Source organism: Alligator mississippiensis, chromosome 4, assembly GCF_030867095.1.
Source record: "Alligator mississippiensis isolate rAllMis1 chromosome 4, rAllMis1, whole genome shotgun sequence".
Classification (NCBI taxonomy): Eukaryota; Metazoa; Chordata; order Crocodylia; family Alligatoridae; genus Alligator; species Alligator mississippiensis.
In genome coordinates this window covers 158035611-158054559 of record NC_081827.1, presented here as the reverse complement: position 1 = coordinate 158054559, position 18949 = coordinate 158035611, and the positions used below count along the sequence as shown (strand labels likewise).

The following is an 18949-nucleotide window of genomic DNA, read 5'->3' as shown; positions in this document are numbered from 1 at the left end:
ATATGTACAAAACTAGTAATTTGGTAATTTGTTACCCACAGCAGATACTGAAAGTAATTAATCTTCAAAGACCTACATGGGCCATATCTTGGCTGAATGGAGATCCTCTATTTCACCTTCTCGGCCATTAGAATCAACTGGAAACCTTCCACTAACGCAGTTCTGAATGGTTGTACTGTCTTCAGGATAGGAGAGGAATTTGCTTCCTCTATTGGTACAACAAAGCCAGAGAGGGTTGGGGGTGGGCTTTGTTTTCACTCTTTTAAGGCAAGCTGTAAAATGTATTTATTCAGATCTTTCCTGAGCACATTGTCTGGAAAGACTGATTTTCTTTTGCAGGTTGGGAATTCAGCTCTTTATTTGAGCTGTTCTATCATTTTTATTGTATCATGTGACAATCAAAAGAATCACAGGAAAAACAGCTTTCTTTAATATTGACCAAGGAACAGTTGTTTAAGGAAAGCAATATTAGCTTTAAAGATATGGCTCCAACTTTCCACTTTACTAGATTCCTTCTGCCTAAAACGTTTCCATACCCATTCTCCTTCCTGGCTTCTAGCCACAGATAGAAAGGGACAAGACATATATCCTCAGATGTAAAGTTCCAGCATGCCCAAAGTTTGTTATGAATGATGCACAAATGGAAAAATATGCTAGTCAAAGATTACGGGCCTGATTTTGCATTATACTAAGCTGCCTTTCTGCCACTCAGGCCAAATAAATGGGATTTAGAGTGGATGTAGATCAAAATTTTATATTGTCAAAGTGGCAAAAAAGGGTGAGAATCAAGCCCAATATAGCTACTTTGTGCTCCTGTGCACTGCTAATTCCTAGTTCCCTGATTTACATCCATGTTTTTCTTCCCGCTAATTGAATGAAACCATGCCAGAATCCAGACAGCTGACACTGTGCCCAGTGAATCTGCTTTTTCAGGAGACTTGTATTCATATTTTATTCACGGCTCCAAAGTGCAGTTGTGTAAGAACTGTGGCGCGCACAGTCGTCTCTGTTCCAGCAATCACCAGTTCTCATTTTCTACTAGTCATTTTTCAAAGTCTCTTTTAAAATAAAGTCTACTGTGGCAGTTAGCGGAAAAAATAATAAGAAAAGCTTTCATCTAGTGCCCTGGCTAGTGTGCACAGAGTATGAATGCAAGGCTCAACAATCACAGTGTGCATTTTTGAAAGAATACTTAATCACTGAAATTAATTAACCAATTTTGTCCCAATTATTTATCTCATGCATTAACTGTTTACTGCATGGAGGTAATTAAACTCCATGCAAGTAACAACTAAAAAAAAAAAATAGGAAAAGCATGTAAGTGGGTACACTTACTATAAGCTTATATAAGCCCTCCTAATTCAACCCTCTCTTGTCACTGCAGGGACTATACTTATTTGTATGATTATCCCACACTTTTTGGACTCTTCCTAAGCCAATTGATTCCATATCACAGAACAGTAAAGTCCACAGCCAAGAAAAACAGTTGCACCCATCATGTACCACAGAGATGAATAACGATACTCAGAACTCAAGTCACCTGGAAATCTAGGAGCAATTGAGGACCATCATTGCAAGCTGTTCTGAGGAAGTGTAGGCCCAGTCCTAATATAAAGGGGTAAGATGTCTACCTTATTATAATCCACGGTTGCATTTTTCACCCAGCGCATACCAAGACAGTCATGGGATTACCAGAATCATTTTATTATGCTGCTGTGGTGTTTAAAGACACTAATCATAAACCGGGAACCACTGTGCTAGGTGCTAAACACAATAAAAACACAGTCACTGACCTTTTCAAACTAGAAAGGACCATTTATGATCACCTAACCTGAATCTTCTGTATAATCCAAATGACAGAATTTTACCTAGTGATTTCTGTATCCAGCCCAACAATATGTGGTTTAATTGGAGCATATATTTTAGGAAGACATCCAGTGTTTATTTAAAGTCTCAATGAAGACCCTATCTCAGCCAAATTTAGATGCCAGAAAACCCACTTTTGATGAATCAAAGGGTAAATTTACATGTTACCCTTAGACCTTACTAAGGGCACTTAAAACGTAAGCATCCACATGTTAAGGCTTGTTATCTCATGTTAAGTGCCCTCTGAGCATCTCAAAGTTACACCACAGTTGAGGGTTAACTCTGAGCCATGGTACCTAGCTCATGTTAGGATAACTTCAGTCTACTCCACAGAGATAAAATGAACAATTTCAAGTCTTTCCACATCCCAGGATGCAGTGGTTCCAGCTCCCCCTCCTTCTTATCCACAGCAGGGATACAGCCCCTGGTTCCTAGCCATGTCCCTGCTCACCAGCCCTCTAGGGACAGACATTCAAAAACCCTGAGCCTGAACTGATTCAATCTTTGAAGGTCAGTCTAACCTGCAGAGACTGAACTGGCTTGCAAGTGGATAGAAATCCCCTTTTCATTTCGGAAATGCAGGCACATGCCTGCAGTGGCTCAGGCCAGAAACCCGGAGGCATTAAAGCAGCCTCCTTTCTCTTCTACAGGGAAGCTGAGCTGAAGGGGGAGAGGGGGAGGGGGCTTAGCCAGGCCCCAGCAGGCCTGAGTAAGACTGAGGAGGGCTTTAAACCCCCACGTTGACCTGCAGGGTTTGGAGAGTGGGGGAAGAGGGAGCGTGGCCAGACCCCTGTGGCAGGGGAGGATGAGGAGGGGAGAGCTCTGCCCATCTCAGCAGCTCCCTGACTGCCAGGAGCAACCCGGGCATATAGCTTCGCTGCCTGGCCCCAGAGGGGATTCTTCCTCCTCCTGCCTCTTACCCAGGGCAGCAGGGTGGAGAGGGGGGTTCTTCCCCCTCCTCCCCCTCTGGCCTCTGCTGCCATGGGATAGGGAGGGTGGCTCTGTGTGGTGCTCCCAGCCCCAGAAGAGGACTCTTCCCCCTCCTCCTCCCACCTCCATGGGGCAGGGATGGGGCTTCTGTTCGGTACTAGAGGGGGACTTTTCCCCCTCCTCCACCTCTCCCCACCCCCCGCCATGGGCGGGGAGAGGGAGCACTGTCCAGTGCTGCCTGGCCTAGCTTGGGCGCAGGGAGTAGCTTTCACTGAGTCATGGCCACTGGGGCTGGCCCCACTCAGCCCTGGCCCAAGCAGCTGCACTGCAGGCCAGAGGGCGGGGCCATCCCCAGCAGCAGTGATGGGGAGGCTGAGCCCTGTTAGTTAAAGCCGCCTGACACAGTGCGCACGGGTGGTGGCTGGCCGGACAGCAGGCTACCCAGGCTGGCTCAGAGGTGTCGTGGGGGCTTGTCCCCTCTGGGGCTGGGCAGCCCTACACAGAGCTCCCCTCCCAGCCCCAGAGGAAGGAGGATGGGGAAGGGTCCCCCCCAGCATGAAAACAGCCTCCCTCTCTCCCCCATGGGGATGGGCAGGGAGGAGCGGGGGGGGAAGAGTCCCCCATCGGGCAGCCCCAAACAGAGCCCCACTCCCCACCCTGCGGCAGAAGAATGAGGAGGGGGTGCTCCACCCCAGCTGTAGTCCCCTGGTGGGAGGGGGGGAATTAACCCCCTGCCTACCCCCCTAACCTTAGTGGGGTCATGCCAGAATGGCTGCAGTCCCTGTTGGTGGGACAGGGAAGGGAGGTGGGGAGTAAACCCCCTCCTGGGCATTATGACCTTCCCCGTCCCCTTGCTGATCCAGCAGCCAGATGTGGCCAGATGCCATCCCGGCATGGCCCCGTTAAGGTGAAAGAGGCGGGGGGGGGGGTCAGTTCCTCCCTCCCTCCATCCCTTCTGCCCAGCAGCTAGGGTCTGCCAGGCCAGACTGCTACCTCCATGGCTCATCTGCAGACAGACAGACCCCAGCTGTGGTGAGGGGGGAGGGGAAGGAGGGAAGAATTAACCCCTTCCCTGCCCACTTTGCCTTAACAGGGCTGTGCCAGCTGGTGTCTCACCACATCCACTGCTTGGGTTAGAGAGCAGAGGGACGGGGCTAGCCCTGCTCTCTGGAGAAGACAGCACAGCCCAGCCTAGAGCTGCAAAGCATGCTGGGATGCTGGAGGACTCTGGTTTAACTTCAAGCAGGAAGGGGTCTGGGACAGAAGTTGCATAACCTGGTTTGAGCCAAATCAGTTAATTCTGATACTATATTCAAACAGGTTTATCTTAAATTAGTTTTGGGCATTTTGAAACTGGTTGATGTGCACTTAATTTATGGTAAACCTGTTACAGGTTTAAACTAGTTTCTGATCACTTAAACTGGTTTATGTGTAACTTCTGCCCCTAGTCCAGTGGCAAGTCAGAGCAGTATAGGTAAGAAACAGTATTAATCCTTAATCTGAAGATGTTCACAGCACATTCTAACTTTAACACCACTTAACCTTCCACAGATATAGTATGATCTGACTGTAATGTATAACTTCACCCAGAGGCACATAACTGCACATAGGATCAGTGTAGTGGTGCCATTATTACCCAAATGTTTTTGTTATCATCTCAATTGGTCTCCCATATACACTGAGAGAAGTGGCAAAACAGTGAAATCCCATACAAGAGAGACAAAAGCTAGGTGGGTAATGCCCGATACAATTCTCTCAGAGCTATTTAAGAAGCAGGAATGGTATCATTCTCAGGTGGGCTACCCTTGCAAGGGCCTGCAGTCAAATCAACAAAAAGCATTGGTTAGTGGGACTAAAAATTTCTGATGGATCTAAAAATCAGCTAGTTCACTTGTTCATTTTCAGGATGTGACCATCCAGCAGTAAAACCAGCACTCTGCTCTGCACATGAGCTAAAATCTAGATCAAGAGTACAGACACAATTGAAGCAATCTCACTCCAGACATAGCCTAATCTGTCTTGGATCTAACATTCTCAATTTCATCCAGAAATAAAAGAAGGGAGAGGAGAACGGAAGACTGGATAAAACAAAAAGATAACTAGCAAGATCTTCAACATCAAGAGATACTTTACTGAGTAAATGCCAAATGAGTTCTTATTTGGAAGAAGCTGGCTCCCTGCCCTCAGTTGACATGGCATTAACATTCTCCTGCAACATTATTATTCAGGGCAAAAAGTTGCCAAGTTTCTTTGCATCTCTTTGATAACTTTAATCAGCAATCATCACACTGCTGCAGTTCAGCAAAAATTAGGCCAAAAAACTGCTAATGATCCCAATGTAATATTTATGTTGCTCAAGGTTATGTTTTGTTTAATATTCCATTCCTATCAGTAACAATGGGCCTATGTGTTATTGTGTACTGTATTATGTTGAACACTTGGCTCTGCCAGAGAAATGAAACATTTTAAGTTTACTCAGGATAATATAGCCAAATCCTCATCAGGACTTGATCTAAGGGAGCATCTGCACTGACCTGGCTGAAATATGGCAGATACCAATGACAGACAAGAAAAGTATCAGGAGAATCAGGAAGGAAGGAAATAGAGAACTCTACTGCCCCTGTTAGATTAATGGCAATAAAAGGTTTTACAATAAAAAGAAAACAAAGGAAACAAAGGACATTGTAATAATTTAGAGATCCCAATGAGTTTCAGTAAAATTAATCCTGATAGTAAAGAGTCAATCTCTGCATTCTGGTTTAGCTCATAACCAGTTCAGCTGACTCACTGGCTGCCATGAACAGAGTACTTTGTGTTCAACATAAATACATGTTGCTCTAAACAAAGTGTAATCACAGGAATATCATGTTTAATATTTAATACCATATGTATATATGATGGGCAAGGTAGAGAGAGTAATAAGGGCTTCTCCAAACTCTGTCCTTCAACAATCTTGGATATAAGACAAATTTATCTTAGCCATATAGATATGCTGAGCCTGCTTCTTTGAGCACTCTGTTCTCATTTAATTCTGTGTAAATGGTACATGCAGAAGACAAGGTAGAGTTGTACCTTAAAGACTAACTAAATCAAAGATGTATAAGTTTTTGTAAGCAACAGCTTACTTCATTTGATGTAAGTGACCACGCAGAATACAAAACAATAGAACAATACAAAACAATAGAAAAAGCAGGGTCTCTCCTGCAATAAACTATTTTAAGTTATTTTAGTTAGTAGATAGATCTTTGGATTTAAGGAATGGTCACAATGAGAAGAATTTAGGGAACTTTCTTTTTCAGAAAGCATGCATGTTTTTTCTGATAAACTTCTCATGAAAAGGAACCTTTTCCCAAGAGTGTCACAGATGGGTCATTTTACTGAACAAATTCTGTATTTAGAAACTTGTACAGCATGTAGAGGTTTCTATCACAGAGAGTAAATAATTCTCCAATAGTATTGCTTTCAATGGGTTTGGGCACTAGTCAGCTACAAAATATCAGGAGCAATCAATGTAATGTGATGCCATTAGGCAGACACCTACAGACTAACTAAATTGAACCAGACACCAAGACTATCCACTGTACATGCTCTATTCCTGCACTCCAAGTAACTGATCCATAAAGCTACCTGAAAGCAAGTGCTAAAATGGTAGCTCCCAAATAAAAGCCATGTAAAAATTCAGCAGCTTTAAATAATTTTAGAACAATCAGGAACTTATAAGGGCTTGTCTTGGAAATCCAGTGACAAAGATGTAGGTCAGGCCAGTTCTAAGTGCACAGCAGCAACCAAACCATGGTTCAGCAAGGAACAATAAGCATTCTTTGATTCTCATGGAGATAGTGGGCACGTCTACACATGCAAATGCTGCTCCATCTGTTTACTCAACAGTAATTTACTGTGGAGTAAACCCACCCTGGGCAGGCGTCTACACGTGCAGGCATCTGGGAGGCCAGAGAAGGCTACTCCAACCCTGCTCTGTCCCCTGCAGCAGCTATGGGGTGCTTCAGCTTCCCCTTGGGTGGTAGCCCAGGGGCTGGCAGGGAGCACGAGGCCTGGAGACAAGTGTCTCCTGGCGAGGGCTGGGAGAATGCTCCCTGCCCCCAGGAGCTCCCTGCTGCCAGGGCGCTCCAGTGATGGAGCTCGGGCTGGGACAATGTCCCCCTGCCCTGGCAGCAGGGAGCTCCTGGCCTCAGCTCCCCGACTGGGGGCAGGGAATGAGCTGCGGGGGGAGGGGCAGGTCCCAGCCCCTGCCCTGATCCACCAGTGGTGCAGTTCGCAGTGAGTCCCTGGCTGGATGGGGATTCACTGCTTAGCTGGCAGTAGACAGGAGCTATCCCACTGGTGGGGCAGCTAGCAGTGAGCTTCTAGCTGGGTGCTCACTGCTAGCTGCCCCACTGGCAGATCAACAGCAGGGGAGACAGGGTGACTGCAGATTGAAGTCTACACTGTTTCCTCTCTCTCCAGGATTTCCAACAGTAGAATTTCTCTGAAATTTCTACCAGTAAAAATGAACATCTCTTCCTAAAGGTGGTTACCTACATAAAGTAAGTTTTCTAATGTTCATTTTGTTCAGCTGTGATAAACTCTTTGTATAGCTGTTAGATAAATATGATGGTTTAAGACAACCTCATTTTATTCTGGGCAGTATTTTACTGAATGTCATTAGAACTGCAGTATGTTATATGGATAGACAAATGCATTAAAAATTGTTAAAAGGGTTATCATGGTAGCTTCCACTTATCATGGGACAGAAGTGGACATAGGTAAGAGTTATCACAAAGCAACTGATGCACAGTAAATCTAGAGTTAATTGGTTATAATTTATTCATTGGTCTATACCCTAGGTATGCTTCTCTGACCTGTGACATTTATCAGTTTACTTAATTTAAGGCCGTTATAACAAATTTTCCAAAGATCAAAAAGATCAGGCTTGCCACTTTTTTTTTTTTCTTCAGAGACTCTTGCCTGCATGGGTTGCTGCTGGGTCTCACAGCCCCCGAGCTGTGCAGGGCCCATCAAGCCCTAAGCACATCGGCTTTCAGTGCCCTGTGCACTTTGTTAGGTAGCAAACTAAAACAACTTGGAGGTATTTTATCTTGCTATGTACCAAAGTCATTTAAAGCATAATACACTGCCAAGCATCCAAACAGCAACGCCATTAAAATGGAATACACCACCGAACGTGCAAACAGCAATGCCATTAAAGAGGCGCAAAAGGGCATTTAAGTTGCTTTACAAGCCAATTTTGTGGCGTGTACGAAGGCCTATATATATTTCCCCACATATACATGAATGCAAAAGATTCAAATAATTTCTTGTTAAACTTCATTCTCTTTCCTGCTTCGTATCCAAGCAGCACTTTCACTTCCTTGAATAAAATCCATCACGTACGCCAATAAAACCCTTAAATTTGTTCCCATCTTTTTTTACAACACTTTACTACATCACCTAATTATAAAGAACATATTATTGAGACTTCTGAGCTCTCAGAATTGAAAACAGATGAATGAAAACAATCAACAATTAAGTACTTGTCTATAATGACAAACAAAGAAATGCACTTTTAAGCTAATCTTAGATAATTAAAAAAAATCCACTATGTAAAATGAGAATATACCAGCATTTTAGGAAGTTAGAGTTTACTCAGCTGTAGCTGAATTCTTATAAAAGTCATCTTCAGTGCCACCTCCTGCTCATTTTTTCCAAGCTTTCTAAATTACTTCTTTTTCATTTGGGAACTATTATTTCTCTGGAAGCCTAGGCATTATCTCAATGTTTAAAAAATATTTTTGTTAATTTAAAACAAACAGTTTTCTGAGTGGGTAAGAACCAGGGATTGCAGTTTTGCATTTTGATTAACTAAAACCCTTCAGTTACAGCATGCTTTTGTGGAAGTGTTAGGGAAGGAAAGAATGTAAATTATGTATACTGGAGGATATTCAGAGGTAACTCCAATGGAAACTATGGCAACGCTAAGTATTGTTTCATAGCCTCACCCATGCAGATTAGATTGCTACCCAACAGTAATCCACACAAGATCAAATCTGAGCCTGTGTACTAGGCTGCACTCTGGTTTGGCAGGTACATGGGTCTGTATATGCACACCTGGAGAACTTAAGTCACAAAATGGTAGCCAAACAAAAACCTATAGTGAGTGGCTGTCAGAGGAGGAGGGCCATCATGTATTTTAGCCCAACAGCTGAGTGGTTAAGGCACTCATCCAACAAGCAGGTGACCCATATTCTTGCTAGGCAGGAACTTCCTTTTTATTCTCCATCTGGTTTACCCAATGACTATTAAGTTAACGGTGGTGCAGTTTGGAGAGGACACTGAGCTACCTGGTAGTAAATGCACTGTGTCTGTAAGTTGAAGACCTGGAGGTTCACATTTTCTCTGAGCGACAGAGGCCTAGAACTTGGACCACTTGCGTCCTGGACTTATGTGAATACACTGCACAAAGTAGGAATTAAACTATGCATAACTGCCATGCCTGAGTAACTGCTATTTGAGCATGAAGAATGAAACAGGATTTTGCCATAACTTACTTACCTTTTGTTTGGAAAATTGCTGTGAACAGAATTGATCCTGCACAGGTGAAAAAGAGGAATGTGAGAAGCTAGCTTCAATCTTAACTATGCAGAGAATAGTGCCTCTCTCTAATTGTTACAGTGGTATTCTGGGGCATTAGACAGCCTCTTCTATTAATGTTAATGAGCAGCAGTTGCATGCCTCATTCTTTGTGTACTTTAGGGAAAATTTACTAGAATACATTTATTCTTCTGCAAGGTTTTGGAGCTTGGTTAAGGTTTGCCTAGTCAAATTGGCTGAGCAGCATCTGCACTGTATCTGAGTCTAGCTTCCAGCAGCCTGATTTTTTAAAGAAACTGTGAGCTGGCAATTTCTTTTATCTGCAAGTGTTCAGCACCTCTGGAAAGGTGACTACAGGTATCCAAGAACTCAGACAGAAAGCTATACGTCTAAAGTCTAATGAGGATAAAGCTGCATACTCATTTAGTAAAAATATACAGGGTGCTTCTACATGAGATGCTTACTGCAGAGCAGACGAATTAGCTCCACAGTAAGTGCCTTGCATCTACATGTGAAGCCCTGTTAGGCTGGAGTAAACTAATAAACCACACAGCAAGATAGTATTTGTAAATATAAGTACTATCCTGCTGTGGAGTTTTTACTCTGCAGCAGCGCATGTGTAGATGCTGATGCGGCTGACTAGGGCATGAGGGTGCTTCAGCATGGGACTGCCTGGCAGCTAGTCCTGGACTGGAGCACCCTTGTACCCCAGCCTGCCCCTCTAGAGCACATTAAGCCAGGTTAGAGAAGCTCTGGGCTGGCAGGCTGACCCCCTGGGCCCCATGTCAGCCAGGGTTGCTCTGACCCAGCTCAACATGCTGCGGTTCCAGGAGCACACATGGCACCCAGAGGTAATAAACTTTGGTGCAATAAGTGTTGGAGTTTATTGCTCTGCATTAATATGTACATGTAGACATGCGCACTGTGGGCCATTTCTCCAAAGGCATTTTTAATGACAGAGATTCTACTCCAACACAAGAATCACTACCAACTTCTTTGCTAAAGCTGATTCAAGCAGGTGAAATGAGAATGAACTAGTCCCCACTAAAAGGTTTATTGCAGATTTAAATTTGAGTGTAGAAAGCACGTATGCATAACCAAAATGACTCAGCAGTAAGATAAATCCTCCTCTAGACAGCAAGGGAGAGAGAGGTTCATTTTTGTAAATGTAGATTTTTCCTCATTATATTGATTCTTGAACTGGGCTTAGTGAACAAATGCAGCAGAGACTTCCTGATTCTGCTTTGGCTTAACAACATCTAGCTGGAGGAAGGAGGTATCACTTCTGGTTACAAAGCAACTCATTTCCTCCTGGGGATCTAATTGTTCAAAAGTAAAGCTGCCCATGTTAGAAGATGTACTCTGTGTAGATTTCATTGCGTTGAAGCAGAACAGACTGAGATATTTGGAAAGCATATTATTGTAAGGGAAGGTTCCCTGACCAGAAAAAAAGGGTGTCTCCAGAGTGTACTGTTTAGCTATTTTGTGCTGGTGCAGTGGCCCAATGACGGAGATTACAAAGTTGCACACATCAGTACTGTCTTGAGGTGCTAAAGTGAGAATTAAGCATGCGCAAAAGCAATTAAATGCTTGCCTCTTTCCCACCTTACATGTGCTTATCATAGGCAAACAAAAAAAAGACTCATCTCAGAAGACTCTGGATATGTTTGATGTTTGCACATTGTACAGCAGTAGACACAGAACCAGAAGTACTGGGTCTATATTTGCTTGTAATTGCCTTACTATCTGGTCTTAGAAAGATTATTTCACCCCTCAGTGACTCAGTTTCCCTATCAGTCCTAATTTTGTAAAAAGTCCATGGATTCATTGGACACAAGGTTGTAAATTAAAAACCCACGTGAAAAACACCACAGTGGTATAAACACTGTTTAGACTGAAAATGAAGATAAATTAATCTTGATGACTGCTTTTTTGGGTACAGTCTCTCCATATGTTGCTTTATATGGTTTGTCAAATAATAAAACTAGCTAATAGAGCTACTCCGACAGACCAGGGAAGTCATTATTGCAGGATCTGCAACAACAGCTTTTTCATGTCCTGTTATTAACCAACAGTCAGTACCAAGTAGCTCCCTTGTGGGAGAGCCTAAAATGATAGTGTTTCCCTTCAGTGCCAATTAGCCTTTGCCTTGGTTAGAAACTTCATGCTGAGCATTAAAGGGAAGAAGCAGCTTTGTAACACAATAGGCTAAAAGAAAAAACTGGAGGCAAAGGGTCTATTGCTTTCCCATATGTTGTTAGAACAACATGTGCTAATTTGAACATAATTTTCAGTCATTGTCCCTTCCCGCCCCGCCGTGTTTCTTTACTGCTGAGAGGATGGAGCAAGGAGATTTTCAGTTGTACTAATGGAAGGGAAAAGACCATCTAAGCTGCAGTGTCCTATTTTCTCAATTTCCTCCACAACATCCTCCAAAACTGTTAGCTTCTGTCAGGGAGAGTCAATTAAGAGCTGTTTCACATGAATACACTTCAGCTCTAAATCTATTCTCATGAGAAAAATCAGCCTCAGCAACCTGGGCCTCTACCATATTTTCATGGTGAAGTCTACAAGCACAGGATTAGCTATTAGTGTCTGAAATTCTGAACAAGGAAACCAAACCAAACACCAGAATACCCTTGCAATTCCCACATTAATGGAAAGAAATCAAACTTTCAAGCAAAATGAAACCGTCTTTATATACCACTCCTATTATTAGCCAAATCACTGTTAAGTTGTGCTCCTATTATTGTAATGAAGTGAAAAATCATTGCTTTTCTTAATTCTTGCTGAGTGCTTACCATGCCTGGAGCTCAGCGTTTCAGTATCAATCATTCCCTGAAAGCTGGACAGGAGGATTGAAGTTATACAATAGCTAAATCTCAGGGGACCTTCTCCATTAATCACTGAAACATATCTCAGCTCTGCCATCACAGTAGAGTAAAATTAGCATATGTAATGCATTAGAGATATTTATTAGTCCTTCAATACAAACAGGCTTTTACTCTGGGCACCATAAGTTACTGGAAGCCTGTATTACTTACTGTTGTGTCTCAATCCATCAAACTGTTTCATCTTTGTCTCTCGTGAGACGTACGGTAAATAAGGAAAGTCTGGCTAGCTTTGGTCTAGGACTACATAACTACTAAAATAATTTTTCCCTCCTTTTTCAGCTATTTATGGATCTATCTGTATTAATATGGTAAATACATATATAAACTGATGCCTAGGACTGAGTCTGTTATAATATCGTAGGCCATCTGAGTTTTGAAGTACAGGTTTCCCTCGTTTTATGCGGTATATGTGTTCCTGGAAAACTGCGCATAAACTGAATTTGCATAAAGGAAACCCAATTTATAAGGTAACAAATAGGGATACGTTCCTACGGTGGTGAGGTAGGGAGGGAGTGAGGCCGGGGCTAGGGAAGAGGCGGGAGGATGGGCGCGGCACAGCCCAGCAGCTACAAGCAGGTGGCATCAACTGCTCCTGGGGCTGCAGCAGGGAGCAAAGTGGAGGGAACTGTCAGTGGCTTGCAGGGCAGGGGAGCACGGCTCTTGCTGTTATGTGTACCCCAGGAGGGCTGCAGGCTGGGGGGCTGTGCCAAGCTCTTCCCATGGGGCACGTGCCCCTGGATCTGTGGGCAGGATGAGAGCAAGCTGCCACTGCAGGCTGGGGCTGGCGGTGGCACCGGGCTCTTCCCGGCGCTTGGGGTAGGCAGCAGCCTGCTTTCATCCTGTGTGCAGATCCAGGGGCATGTGCCCCCCAGGAAGAGCCCTGCGCAGCCCCCCAGCCCACAGCCCTCCCAGGGTGCGCACAGCAGCAAGAGCTGAGCCCCCCACCCCACACCCACTGACAGTTCCCTCCGCAGCTGGCGTTGGCTGTTCCCAGGGTCACTGCAGCAGGGGCGGGGTAAGCGAGGACAAGCTGCACCGCGCCCCGTGCCCCCTGGGGCTCTGCTTGTTCCCACTCACCCCAGCCCCTGCTGCAGTGGCCGCAGGAGGAGCCGACGTCAGCTTCCTGCACCATGGCATGGCACAGCCCAGGGGCTGGGGTGAGTAGGGACAAGCGGAGCCCCGGGGGGTTCAGGGCTTGGCACAGCCCAGCAGCTGCAGGCAGCTAACATTGGCCGCTCCTAGAGCAGCTGCAGGAGGGGTGGGGAGATTGGGCCCTGGCCTCACAGCCCTTTCCCCTCCCCCCACAGACTTACCTGCTTGGGGGAGGGGAGAGCGTGCCTATGCCAATCAAATGAGTGAATTTACCTCACATATGATGAATTTTGGGTATAAAAAGGTCATTGCATAAGAGCAAATACATATATACAGAACCCGCATAAAGCGAGGGAAAACTGTACATAAAGGCAGAAAAACATGGAAGTTGGTTTCTGTTTATTATATGAGTGAAGATGGATTTAATTTCCTTTAGAGTATGATTCTGTTCCTTTATGTCAGCAGTGTATACTCAAGGCCAGCGAAGGTACAGTATGCAACATGGTGACGATTAATGCACTTTTGAAAAAGAAAAAGGACACATATAGGCAATGGAAAAAAACAGAGAAGAGTTCACTTATATAACCAGGGTCTGCAGGTATAAGATACAGAAAGCCAAAGCAGGCATGGAGATTAAGCTGGCATCTGAAATAAAGGACAACAAAAAGTCCTTCTACAGGTACATGGGGTGCAAGAAAAAAAAAATTGAGCTTCACGGTGGGACCCCTACTGAATACGGAGGGGCAGCTCACAGTAGATCCCATGAAAAGGCAGAGCTCCTAAATGGTTACTTCACATAGGTATTCCAGAAAGCTAACAGCAGCTGTGCACCTGTCTAGAGGCCCAGGGAATATGGGGTTGTCAACAGACAACATGAAATCAGCCCTGACTAGGTGAGGGTCCTCTTAGAGCAACTGGGAATTTTCAAGTCCGCTGGGTCAGACGACCAACATCCAAGAGTCCTAAAAGAACTGCTTGAACTCATAGCAGGGCCTTTGGTGAAGGTATTTGTAAAGTCGTGGAACTTGGGAGTGATCCTGGATGACTGGAAGAGGGCTAACGTAATACCCCTCTTTAAGAAAGGGAGGAGGGATGACCCTGCAAACTATAGACCGGTCAGTCTGATTTTGGTCCTAAGGAAAACTTTTGAAAAAATTGTTAAGGAGGCCATCAATCACAAGCTTCTAACTGACAGGGTATTAAGAAACAACCAGCATGGCTTTGTGGAGGGTAGATCATGCCTGACAAATCTGGTGTCCTTTTATGATCAGGTAACTAACCAGCTGGACAAGGGACATGTGGTAGACATCATTTACCTAGACTTCAGTAAGGCCTTTGACTCTGTCTCCCATGAAATTCTCTCAACTAAATGGGAGGGTACTGGCCTACACCAGCCTATGGTGAGGTGGGTGGATAACTGGCTTAGAGGCTGGTCCCAGAGAGTTGTGATCAATGGGATGGCCTCATCCGAGAGGACTGCCTCCGGTGGTGTCCCACAGGGACTGGTGCTTCAACCCATGCTTTTTAACATATTTATTAAAGACTTGGATGAAGGGGTGGAATACTCTATGATTAAGTTTGCCAACAAGCTGTGGGGAAATGTGGGCACACCAGAGGATAGGGTAAGGATCCAGGAGGACCTAGACAGACTGGTTCTATGGGCTGATCAGAATCAGATGAGGTTCAAAAGGGAAAAGTGCCGGGTCCTTCAACTGAGTAGGAAGAACCTTCACCATAACTATAGGATAGGTGGCAGCCTACTGGCTGGCACAGCACTTGAACAGGACCTGGGGGTCACAGTCAACCAGAAGATGAATATGAATATGAGCCAACAGTGCGATGAAGCCGCCAGCAGAGCGAATAGAACTCTGGTGTGCATCAGCCCATGTGTTACCAACAGATCCAAGGAGGTGCTTCTCCCTCTCTACTCAGTGTTGGTGAGGCTGAAGTTGGAGTACTGTGCCCGGTTTTGGGCCCTTCACTTCAAGAAGGATGCAGATAAGCTTGACAGGGTGCAGAGAAGGGCCACCCGCATGATCAGGGGCCTGGAGGATAGGCCAGATGAGGAAAGACTCCGGGAACTAGGCTTGTTCAGTTCGAGTAAGAGGAGACTGAAAGGTGATTTGATAGCCACTTACAAGTATGTCGGGGGGAGCATCAAGATCTGGAGGAGCAACTCTTCAGGAAGGCACCCCTTGGGAGGATAAGGACCAATGGATGCAAATTAACAGAGGGAAGATTTAGACTGGACATAAGGATGAACGTCTTCTCCGTAAGGGTAACTAGAACCTGGAACACACTCCCAGCAGCAGTGGTACGGTCGCCATCCTTGGGGGTGTTCAAGAGGAGGCTGGATAAGCACCACGTTGAACTAGTTTGAACGCATTAACCTCCTGCCTGTGGCAGGGGACCGGACTTGATGATCTTCCAGGTCCCTTCCGGTCCATTGATTCTATGATTCTATATACATTCAAAGCTCCAGGTTATGTTAGTTGTGAAGGCTGTCAAAGATGTTCATGCTGTGCTTAGGGCTCATGAAACTGCATGAAACCAGATCCTTAACACATTTTTTTCAAACGTTTTGTTAACTGCTGAGTGAGTCAAGACTGATTCATGATTTCATGCTAAAACCATATGAAATTCATAAGCATGGTTTCAGAGCAGGGCTGTCCAACTTAGAGGCTGGGGCTGCTGCACACCCCACAGGCCTCACCAATGTGGGCCACAGGCCCCTCAGGCATTCCCCCACTGTCCTGTGCACATGGGCACTTCCTACCCCCTTGCTGTACTGGGCAGGTGGTTGCTTCCCTTCTCCCCAATCTCTCACTGCACCAGGCATGTTAGCACTTCCCCTGCTGCACCACGCACATGGATACACAGAAACAAGTATCCCAGCCTCACCATCAACTCCCTTGGCATGAGCTTCTCTGTTGGCCTGCACCATGCCAGCAACCTATGCTATGGGCTTCCTCGGCACCAGTGGCTGTGCAACAGTGCTCTGCCCCACATCCAGGCCAGGTGGGAGCTTGGGGGCTGCAAACTAACTTCTTGTGGACCACATGTAGCCCATAGGCAGCCCTGGTTTTAGAGCAAAGCTAGGTGAAACATAGCAAGCCTGAACTCAAAGGAAAATTCAGAGAGCACAAACCCATGTGGACCAAAACCAAGAAGATGGGTAACTGAAGTGCTTATATTTATAAAGCTGTACAAATAATCTTCATTACTACTACAGGTATACAATGTCACAACTTAACCTTCTACAGGTTAATTTTGTTTGGGGCAAAAAAAGAAAGAGACTACTTTTTCTGAGTTACTTTCTTGCAAGTTTTCTGGTACCACTAATCATCAACAGTAAGTATTAAAGTTTTTTCTTAAGGCTGTAGGTTTTGGCCCACCAGAGAAGGGGGCAGTGATGATTCTGCAAGGTTAATGACTAGTAACTCGGAGGGTCATCTTTTATCTGATGAAACTGTGTATAGCTGCTCACACTGACCATGGACAGAAAGGAGCTGGACTGTCACACACAGTGGCCACTGCTGCTAGCCACCACCCTGTGCTGCAGTTGCTCTGCGTGCAACTGCCACCCACCACAGCCCCGCTTCGCATGTGGCTGAAAACCACCAGCCTCAGGTAACCGGCATTTTTAGATACCTGGCACCCCTCATTCCCCACTCGTGACGGATAACAGGGATTTTATTGTATTGTGTAACGCAAGCTGGGAAGCACGCTGTATGGCAAGAGATACCTACTGATGCTTGGGAAGGATATTATGTTTAAATTAACTAACAATGATTGATTTAAAGGTAACTGCATTCAACTCGAAGATGCTTTACAAAGGTTGGGTGACAAAGTGCTGCACAGAATCTACTAAAGCAGATGTGATATTTCTCTCAAAGCAGCTCTGTTTTTTTTTTTCTAAAGACTGTTTATCATTAAAAAAACCCTTCCAAACCTGGGGTGGCAAATATATTTTTTTACTTTGGCCAAGCTAACAGCAATTACTTGCTTTAATGAAGTGAATAGCTGTCACCTTGCATAACTTTCAGCTTCAGCAGACACTATCCCTTTTCCTAGTATTGACTGTTAATAAGTCAAGGAGATGGATTGCAGTGGTTTAGAATATGAATGACTGTTTCCTAGTATCTATATCCTTGTTTCAAGGAATGGACTAGAAAAATTGAGACTGCCCCTGTTGGGATGGGCTGCTAAAATTACAGTGAGAATACTTGCATCCAATCTGGAGTTGAAATATGGAACTGTTTTAATAAGGTTTTAGAATTCTTACGTGACTGGTTTACATGGAATATACATCTGGGAGAAATTAAAAGTTAGCTTCACAATAGCTATGCCAGAAACACAATTAATAATTTGCCTTATTATGTCAGTGTATGTGAAACACATTCACACTTAAAAAATGCAGTGCATTCATATTCTGCATCTCATTCTGGTTCCAAAATTAATGGGAGTTGCATGAATAGAGTGATTCTAGAAGTTGGCCCAATACATACAGACATGTATCTGCTGTTTCACTTTCATCTTTCTGTCATCTATGTCAAATAGATGCTATGCTTTTGCAGAAGACAGTAAAAAAACCTCCCCTTTGGACTGTATACTCCTTATTTATATGCAAACCCATGGATCAAAAGGATTAAGATGAGACAGTGGAGTGCTTCAGAGATTTTAACAAATTCATAATGTCTTTCTTACTTACCTAGGGTCACAAAGAAACTTGGTTTTTTCTCCTTCCTCTCTCCAGATAAGCCACTCTCGAAAAGAGGGATGAACAAACATTCGTGTCATATCTCTCCGCTTGATAAGAAACATGGAAAGATTCTCCATCCTCTGCTGAAAGTCATCCCATTCCAGAGTACCCTCAATGTTACCTGCATTAATAGCCTGAAAAATATGCTCATCTGTTAATGGATGCAGAGATGCCACTGCCACATTCAAGAGAGGCATAACCCGATCAAAGGAAGACTGTGTCGGGAACTTCATATTGCACTGCAACAGGTAAACTTCTGAAAGAGAGACTGGGACTACTTTATAGCTGGAGCTTTTTAGTACCAGGTAGCCCTTCTCTATGAGATCAAAAGTGAGTTTTAAGTATAGATAAGACCCTTGACTCAAGGTCTTGAGATGAGAACTGAGTTTGCCAAATGTAGTGTTGTCCATTTTGCCATTAAGGGAGATGTTGTTCTGGATCTCAGAGCTGCTGTGTATTCGATGAAGGATATATGCTTGCAGGTCCTGGTCTATGGCTTCATTCTCTTCCAGTCTATCCAGAAATATCCTATGGAAGGGCAACAATTTTATTATCTCCTAAAAAAAGAAAAGAAAAAGCAATTATTCATGTTAGAAGTGCTTATTATTAACAAAATAAACATTTGTATTAGAGCAGCACATACCAATTCCAATCAATGCCCTCTTTGTTAGGTGCTGAGCAAGCACTTGTGATGACAGTTTGTGACCCAAAGAGTTTATGAACTTAGATGAATATCTAAACATTTTTGTAAACCTGAAACCATTTTTTCCTAATATATTTTCCTAGGAAAGGGGCTGGAGGGCAATGCTTTTAAATC

General features: G+C 44.4%; 1 protein-coding gene across 11 annotated transcripts in view; it reads right to left on the bottom strand.

Annotated features, from left to right (window-relative positions):
• TANC2 (tetratricopeptide repeat, ankyrin repeat and coiled-coil containing 2) overlaps window positions 1-18949 on the bottom strand; it is an 806911-nt gene that overhangs the window by 86856 nt on the left and 701106 nt on the right. For all 11 annotated transcript variants that reach the window (XM_059726841.1, XM_019500742.2, XM_059726842.1 and 8 more), the window contains one exon: window positions 18082-18689. In XM_059726841.1, coding sequence (XP_059582824.1) covers window positions 18082-18689 — 608 coding nt within the window. The remainder of the gene's footprint in view (window positions 1-18081; window positions 18690-18949) is intronic.